The 9,560-nt window shown below is 35.5% G+C and overlaps 1 protein-coding gene and 1 non-coding gene across 2 annotated transcripts; both read right to left on the reverse strand.

The window, feature by feature from the left end:
* Positions 1-5,004: 5,004 nt before the first annotated feature.
* Positions 5,005-5,078, reverse strand: TRNAN-GUU (transfer RNA asparagine (anticodon GUU)). The gene has a single exon. It is a non-coding gene; the product is annotated as a tRNA-Asn (tRNA).
* A 265-nt stretch (positions 5,079-5,343) lies between these two features.
* On the reverse strand, positions 5,344-8,278 carry LOC104095374 (glycine-rich RNA-binding protein 3, mitochondrial-like). Its single transcript, XM_009601500.4, has 5 exons — positions 8,149-8,278; positions 7,575-7,719; positions 7,418-7,486; positions 6,826-6,932; positions 5,344-6,316 (listed from the first exon to the last, which is right to left on the reverse strand). The coding sequence occupies exons 2-5, from the start codon at positions 7,708-7,710 to the stop codon at positions 5,681-5,683; spliced, it is 948 nt and encodes a 315-aa protein (XP_009599795.1). The 5' UTR covers positions 7,711-7,719; positions 8,149-8,278; the 3' UTR covers positions 5,344-5,680.
* Between the last annotated feature and the right edge of the window lie 1,282 nt (positions 8,279-9,560).

Genomic DNA, 9,560 nt, shown 5'->3' on the forward strand with positions numbered 1-9,560 from the left:
AAGAAGAGCCAGTTGCCATTGTTGATAAACAGGTTCACCATCAAGGTCCAAGAGGATTTTTGCAGTAAAGGTCCAGTGGAGGGGCCAACCAGTCGAGGAAGCGACTTGGGAGGCCGAGGAAAACATGCGGAACAGATATCCATACTTATTCAGTACTCCAGGTACAATTCTAAACACGTTCGAGGACGAACGTTTGTTTAAGAGGTGGAGAATGTAATGACCCAAATGGTCAATTTGACTTTTAGAATCATGTTCCCCTAAATAAAACTCTCTGTATGTGCTTTTATTCATTTATGACTTGCGGGGATAGTTGGTTCGGGATTTGAAAGTGTTCAGGTTGAAATCGGAACAATTGATTCCTTAGTTTCGCTTTAAAAGGCCAAGTTTAACTTTGGTCAATATTTTTTAAAAAACGACCCCGGAATCGGGATTTGACGGTTCCAATAGGTTCGTATGATGATTTCGGACTTGGGAGTAGGTTCGAATCGGATTTTGGATAACCCGGGAACGTTTTAGCACTCAATAGTGAAAATCAACTATTTAAAGGTTTAAAGTTCTTTAAATTTGGTTTGGAATAGGTTTTGGAGTAATCGATATCCGTTTGAAATTCTGAGTTTGGGAATAGTTCTGTATGGTGATTTAAGACTTTTACGCAAAATTTGGTGTCATTCTAAGTAGTATAAGTATATTTCAGTGCGTTCAGAGTAAGTTTGAAGAATTTGAAATTTCTAAGTTGAATCAATTTGGTTTGGGGTATGATTCTTAGATTTGATGTTGTTTTACATGTTCCGAGAGTTTGAGCGAGTCCGTTTTATGATTTCAAACCTGTTGGTATGTTCGGACGGAGCCCCGGAGGCCCCGAGTGTTAACCGGACGAGGCTCGGACCAATTTTGAAATTTTGAAGAAGAGCTCAAGCTTCCAGCTTTTGGTATGATCGCACCTGCGCATGGTCAATGCATGGTCAGCCGCAGGTACGAGCCACCAGCCGCAGGTGCGAAGAGGAGGAGCAGGTCTGCCACCGCAGGTGCGTGGAAGGGTGTGCAGATGCTAAGCTGGTCCAGGCGAGTGAAACTCGCACCTGCGAGGAACTTCCGCAGGTGCGAAGCCGCAGGTGCGGTCACTCCTTCGCAGGTGCGAAAAACCTGCTTGGACAGAACCTTAAAACGGACGAAGCTTAGTCCATTTTGTCCGTTTTTCATCCATGTTTGGGCGATTTCAGAGCTTTTTGAGAGGGGATTTCAACCAACAACTTGGAGGTAAGTTAATTCTACACACCTTGAGTTAAATACATAAATTATGGGTAGATTATAACCGATAAATCTTAGAAATCAAGGGTTTAGTTGAAAAACTTAGATTTGTATAAAAATGAGATTTTAACCACGAAAATGGTTATGGAATTGGATAGAAATTATATATTTGAGTTCTTGAGATTATGGGTAACATTTTCATCCGAAAATTTTCGGAATCCGGGCATGTGGGCCCGGGGTGAATTTTAGGAATTTTACCATTTTGGATAGGGTAATTTATTTAATAGATGAATTTCGAATTATTGAACATGTATTAATTATTTTATATAACTTTTGGAAAGTTTCGAACTTTTCGGTACCGAATTGAGGTTTTTACGCGATATTTTGATCGGAAAGTGGACTTTGAGACAAGGTAAGTCTCTTGTCTAATCTTGTGAGGGGGAATTTACCCCATAGGTGATTAAATTAATAATTGTTATTAATTGTGGGGGCTACGTATGCATGAGGTGACGAGAGTCCATACGTAGCTACTATCTATGCTAAAGTCCGGGTAGTTTAGGACTCAAAGCATGAATTATATGTGTAAATTATATTCTTTATTTAATTAAATTATTTAAAATATATTGTAAATTGTTAGGGAAAGATAGTAAAAGATGGGAATCTCATATACTTAATTTTCTGCTTTAATTAATTAATTGTTAAAAGAAATTTGTTATCCCCTCGAATTAATCTTCTAATAAATACACTCTTATTCCGGAGGTACATAAGAAAATGTCCTCATTTCTTGTGGAGCGGGCCGAATGCCTCAGCAGTATAGATGCATCTATGGATCGCGTTGCACGTCCCTCGGCAATGTATACGACACTCTGGATCGGGCCGTACGACCTCGGCAGAAATCGTGCCTAATAATAATTATTATACGATACCTTTTATTTTAATTGCAGTTTGTGAATTTAATTAATAGATTGAAAATTATTGCATTGGAAGGAATTTAATTATTTCTGTTGGTTAAATAAAATTATTGTTAACTCTGTGAATCATGTTGATTTAGATATTCTAGTTTTACTTCAATTATTATTATTGACCATTAGTGAGTGTCAAAGTCGGTCATCTCATCTCTACCTCTTCGAGATTAGGCTTGATACTTACTGGGTACATGTTGTTTACGTACTCATGCTACACTTGCTGTACTTTTTGTGCAGGACCTAATACAGGTGTTATAGTTGGACCTATCGGCGCGCACCCACGATATCCAGAGGCTTAGTAGTGAGTTGCCCTTCTGAGCCATTTTGCAGCAACCAGTGCCTCTTCCTGAATATTTTTTATTCTGTCTATTTTATTTCGTACAGTATTTGAAATTTTTGTATAATCTATTAGATTCTCATACACTTGTGACACCAGGTCTTGGCACACACACTAGTAGAATTTTTGGACTTGATTATTTTTAATTTGCAAGAATCTTTTCATATTGTTTTAAGTTCCTGAAATTAAAAAGAGTTTAATTACTCGATTAATTTTAAAAGAATTGAATATAGATTTAAATTACTAGTTGGCTTGCCTAGCTGTAGTATTGGGTGCCATCACGACCTATAGGTGAAATTGGGTCGTGACAACAAGATAGATAGATGTTATTAAATTAAATAACGCCTAACTGTAAAAGCAGATAAAAGTTAAATAAATTTTAGCTCAAGCATGTGAATTTGAAGAATAATATCTACTATTATATAGAAATATTAAGATCCGTCTTTCTCCCAACACAAGAAAAATTATTCCATACTGGAATTAGTACTAACAATAAAAATATTCTTGTCAATTAAATAAGAAAATAGAAAGAAATATTCAAGAAGAATAATTCTCCCTATTTAATTAAAAGCGGGAACTAGAGTAATTTCCTACACTAAAATTTATTTAGAAACAATAACTAAATCACTATTGTGATTTAAAAGAAAAGATAATTCGATACTAGTGAAAGAAATAAAATAGAGAAGCTTATTAAGAATTTGGATTCAGACTTCTAACTCTAAGCTTTCTCTCTACTGTGATCCCCTCCTCTGATCGGGCACCATATTCTTATATAAGAAAATTTCATGATGACTTCTCGATTTGGTGCTAGATTTCCATGGCAAATCTAGATTTTGCATTTGCAGATATGAGAATTCGAATTCTCGATTTGGTGCTAGATTTCCATTGCAAATCTAGATTTTGAATTTGCAGAGATGAGAATTCTGTCATTCTAAGTTTAGATTTCATCATGGCAAATCGAGACTTGGTACATTGTCGCGGCATTAATGAATTATAGCTCGATCTTACACTTATTTGTTGTATTTTTCTTGAATATTTATTTTTCTTTTTTCATATTGCGCACAACAATTCTTCTATAATTATTCCTGCAAAATAAAGTTAAAAATATGAAGGAAACATGATAATTTATATGTTTTTATGAGAGAAATTATGTGGTTAACATCTGATAAAATGCGCTTATCAATCCTCCATGTTGGGCCCGTGCATCGCATGGGCAACACTGTCTAGTATATAGAGATACGGAGGACTAATGTAATAAAGTGAACAATGAATTTCTAAGGTGAATAAAAATTGATAATGTTATCTATTTTTTAAAGTTTCAAATGAACATATACGTAAATAAAATAATTCATTGACAAATACAATATATTTCACTATTAGAGTCGTGAGATTTTTAAACTACAATCACCATATTACAGAATAGGAAACAAAAATTTCGAAAATGTTAGATTAAAGCCACAAAAATAAATTTGGTTGGTGTGAGGAAAAGTTTCCCAGTCCAAGCATATTGGTACTTGCATGGAAAAGTGAACTAACAATTTGAAAAGGTGTTCGTTGTGGACTGAAACTAACATGTTTCCGTCGTGTATTCAACAACAACTCGACGAATTCCCACGAGTGTGTATGAGAAGGGTAGTGCATACTTAAATCTTACACTTATATTGTAAAGGTAAAAAAAATTTATTTTCGTTAGACCCTCGACTCAAAAAAACATAATCCAGCATTCATGAAAAGGAAAATACGATAGTGGAGAAGCCATGAAAAAGAAGCAGTAATACCAACAAGAAAAATAAGATAACCGAAGTAAACAACAACAAGTAATTTAAGAATAGGAGAAGCAAAATCACTATAATAAGACAAGTGGCATAACCACAAAAAGCCAAGTGGCAATGTTAAGACAAAATAAACTACCTTTCTAACTAATTATTTTTTTTGAATTTTAAATTTTGACTTAATTGGTTACACTACTTGAATTAAAAAATATAAATATCTTATAATTATCTATAAAAAACGAAAAAAAAAAATACCAATTCATATATATATATAGAAGTAAATAAACTTTAAGAATAGGAGAAGCAAAAGCACTATATTAAGACAAATGGCATAACCACAAAAAGCCAAGTGGCAATGTTAAGACAAAATAAACTACGTTTCTAACTAATTTTGTTTTTTGAATTTTAAATTTTGACTTAATTGGTTACACTACTTGAATTAATAAATATAGATATCTTATAATTATTTATCAAAAACGAAAATAAAAAAATATATATATATATTATTATTTTTTAAATATAAGACAAAAAGTGTAGATTTATAGAATAAAGTTCCAACATAGTTGGAGTTTTAAAATTATTTTAAAATAAAACACAAAATTTAAAAAAATTATCCGCGAATCACGCGGGTACCACAATGTGCCCAGTCAAGAAAAAATAGGAGGCAAAAATAAATCAGGAACGCTAGAAGGAGGGCTTGAACCTCCGACCTTGTGGTTAACAGCCACACGCTCTAACCAACTGAGCTATTCCAGCTTGTTGCCTAATTATTACATTCCTATCAATAAATTGTGAGCTTCACTCTAGTCGTCTGCGACCAAGCTTTGGCATTGGTTTCCTCTGTGAACTAATGAAATACCATTATTCTGAAAATGAAAAGTAATTTTTTGCACTTTTTTATAATGTATTACCAATATCGCTAAAAACGAATTACAAATAAAGATAACGTTAAATAAAATAATAACAGTTCAAAAGACGATTTCTCATTTGCTTGCCCTTTATACAAATATTGCTAATAGTATTAGTAATACGCATATTTCTATTTCAACTGAATTGGGCATGACCAATTACCAATTCATCAACAATATAACAATATGAGTATATTATTAATATGGAGCGGAAAATATCAAGTCTACCACCCCAACCCCCGAAAAAAAACAAGCCATCAACGAAATAAGAACAAGGTGAAGAGAAGAAACATTTTAAGCCTATAAATTCATAAAACTAGACAAGTGTAATCAACACATGAACCTTGTTAGAAATGGATGACATTTTATTCACGCACGACTCAAAACATATGTCCTAGACACTCTCTTGAAACAAGTCCCTCAAACGCAATAGAAGCCAAGCCTTTTTTTTCAACCCCTGGTGTTGGCGAAATCCTTTGGCTCATCATCGTCATCCCTGCAATTTCCTTCTGATGTCTCCTGTCCAATATCTTCATTTATAGATTGAGTCCCTTGATCTACACTGACCTGTTCTTGACCTCCATTAAATGATGCTCCGGGGCTCTCACCAAAGCCATTTCCACTGTTTCCACCGTCATAACCACCTGAAAAGCTATTGCCTTGACCGGAATAATTGCTGTTCGGAGTGTTTCCATAGTTACCACTGCCATACCCCACACCTCCACCATAGTTACCTCCCTCAGCAGGGTAGCTGTTGTCATTTCCATAGTTACTGCCACCTCCATAGCTACCGTATCCACCAGCAGAAGTGTTACCACCAGAAAATCCACCACCGTAATTGTTGGGTGGATAACCTCCAGTGCCTGCAGAATTTTCAGCTTCCCCACCATAGTTAAAGCCACTACTGTTACCATATCCACCTCCTCCACCTCCATAATTGCTGGCTGCATAACCTCCACCACCTGCAAAATTTCCACCTTCACCACCGTAGTTAAAGCCACCACCACCTCCACCATAGCCACCTCCAAATCCAGCACGACGCTTTTCTGTTGCATAATTCACCCTTATCCGTCTTCCATGAAGATCCTGAAAAAGTTTACACATCACAAATTACCTTGACACCAGTAAAATAAATTACAAAATTGACCGGTGACAACATTAATTGCAGGCGAAACGACGGTTATTGGCCAACACAAGAAAGAATTGGCAGGAGGTCCGGTGGGAGAGGGGCAAAAGGTAAGTTGTAAGTTTATTCAAGCGAGCCAAAATACAAGTGGTACGATTTGCTAGAGGACTCTCTCTCTCTCTCTCTACAAATAACTTTACTATGTAAAGTTGATTATGAGAATTACCCCATGAACTGAATAAACAAGATGAAAGGCATTAAGGTACAAAGTGTCGTCACAAAGGAATTCGGTAATTAAAGTTCTGGGAGAAATATTGTCCTCTGAACTATGTATTACAAGTAAAAAGTGTCCCTTTCCTAAGAAATCCATATTTTGGTCTATTCAAGTTCTTCAGTTTTTAGGTATTAATTAAAATCTATTTAATCTGTGTTCATAAGCACAATTTTCCAACTAAAAGTAACATCATACCTGGCCATCCATGGCCTGCAATGCACTTGCTGCTTCTTCACTTGATGGAAAACTAATAAAACCAAAACCTCTGGACCTCCCAGTATCACGATCCATAATAACTCTAGCTGCGAAGGAAGAGGAAATAGTTTATTCCAAAGTTTCAACTAAACAACACGCAGCAAAAGAAGCCAACTTCAGAAAAAAAAAATTCAGAGATGCAGCATACACGAATCTGTCTCATAGGTCATTCGAATTGACACATTTTACCATCGAGTTTATAGTCTCACCAAGAACTAAATTGATAAGTAAACATGTCCAATTCAGACCAAACACTTCTGCTTTCATTAGTAAAACAATTGAACTCCAACTTCATAACTAATTTCAAAACAATGAATGAGAACCGTGTCTTCCACATATTCACTATCCTTTAACAAATGTGATCTTATGTGAGCGCTAGCTCATTTCTGCTGGTGATTGGGGCAGCGTTATTCTGTCTCTTATGATCTTTTGATATTAGTTAATGCTGCAACTATACAATGATTCCTCGTTTTCTAAGTATAGTGCATTGCTAAACTTTAAATCTACCGATGCAAAATAACAACCCTAGTACCTTCGATCACATCACCGTATTGGGAAAATGCCTCCTTCAGAGAGCTCTCATCAGTGCCATACGAGAGACCTGCAGGGGACAATAAGCCGTTATAGAGTAACCAAAAGAAGTTGAAAAAATCATAGCAAATCCATACACAAAGACAAGATCCTCTCACCCCCAACAAAAAGCTTAGACGAAGACATGCTTCTTATAGCCTGGAAAAGCGACGCATTTGAGGCAGAGAGTTCCAAGTTTGAGTGTTTGCTTACACTCTGTTTTAGAATGCTCCCAACTCTATTGAAAAACGCCATCTTTTAAACCTAGTAAAAACAGAACAGTATAGAGTCAGCATCACAATCCAATCTAAAAATAAACATTACAGACCCATATTGAAAAAGAATCCTTTTTCCTTTCAATGATCAATACTAGAAGCATCAATTAACAGTCAAAAAAGAAAGAAAAAAAGATTCTTTTCCGAGCTAATTTACATCTATGCTCGATATTTGTCATACAATATGAGGGCAGAAAATAAAGAATCCAAAACATCAAAAATATACCACGAATTTATTATAGCAATCGTGATCATGCAACACATATCGAAAATGGTAAAAACCCTAATCTTATAAAAGCTAAAGAAGCAGTACAACAAAAGAAACAGACAGAAATACTAAAAATCTGATCAATTAATTCTTTAAAGACCAAGCTAACGAGTACTATAATATGAACTAAAGGAAGCAGAAAAAACTTACCTTTGCTGGAATGATGCACAGAAGCACACTTCTTAGTTCGCTATCCCCACCGAAGGGTTTTAGAAGATGAAGGACAACTCCAATAAATAGCCCAAAAATATCTGGGCCTTCGATTACTACTTGCTCATTCTTGGCCGTTCGATGAAATAGAATTATAGTATGGCGGTGGTCAATGAAACTTGGATTCATTGTTTTTCTTCTTTTATGAAACTTTTTTCTGTTTATTTTTTTATATTTTTCATTTTAATCAAAAGGCAAAAAAAAAAAAAAAGATTTTTTTTAGGGCAATCGTTTAACCTGAGAAGATATTTTAAGCACCCGAGTCATACACCATTAGTTGTATTGACTGGGTTAGAATAGTAATAGGCTCGTTTTGATGTGGGTGATTAGATAAGAATAATTTTACAAATCATTTTATTGGTATTTTATTTAGATATACTATTTGTTGTGAACTTAGTGAGTAATGGCATATTTGGAAATTTAAATAATTATTTGTGGGTCCCGGGTTGAATGTAGACAACGGAAAATTAGTTATAAGTATAGCAGAGGGCGTAGAGCATTCTTTATGCTGAAGTTGTAAGTCTTAGCTCTGCTTTCTCATCTCCGTTCTTCTTTTATATTTCTCATCTCCAATTCTGTATCAGTCTAATTCGCATCCCCTTTCTACTTAGATTTTTGTTGCCCTATCCTTACTATCATTAGCATTTACATTGTAATCACAATTACTGTTGAGTTAATATAATCAGTTGGTTGGGTGTAATATTCAGTTTGTTTCGTTGATAATTCAATTCGTGATTCAGTTCAACAGATGAAGGATTCAATTTCTAAGGATCTAGCTGAATTTCGTTCTGTGTTGTTGGAGGTTATGGGAAAAAGGCTACGACCTCTTTTCAACCCCGAGATACGGCTATGGATGCCAAATTCTAGCAGTTTCGAGGCGAGAATCCGGAGGCTTGGATATTTCAAGCAGAACGTTATTTCGATATTTATAAAATTAAGGATGATCAGAAGCTTACTAGGGCGGCGTTCTACCTCGAAGGTAAAATATTGGAATGGTGCCGGTGGTTAGTTAGAAATAAGTAATTAATTGATTGGCCACATTTTGCTGATAAGGTGAGAATTCGGTTTAAACATAAAGGGCTCGTGTCAGCGGAAGGGAGATTAGTGAAACTCCGGCAGGTAACCTCTATGGCTATTTTGTCGGAGTTGAGTGGGTCAGATGTAGTTTCTCCAGGCCTTACATATGTTCCTCCACAATGGAGCAATATAACCACCTCACAATTGCCGCAATATTGTGGTGAGCAGTCTGATTGAGAGCAGTATCAATGTGTGCAAAGTGTTCGATGAATTGTCTGGTAGGTCCAAAGATGCGACTTCTCTTAGCACATCTGGCAAGCTTGGTCAGCTTACGA

Source organism: Nicotiana tomentosiformis, chromosome 2, assembly GCF_000390325.3.
Source record: "Nicotiana tomentosiformis chromosome 2, ASM39032v3, whole genome shotgun sequence".
In the NCBI taxonomy this organism is placed as follows: Eukaryota; Viridiplantae; Streptophyta; class Magnoliopsida; order Solanales; family Solanaceae; genus Nicotiana; species Nicotiana tomentosiformis.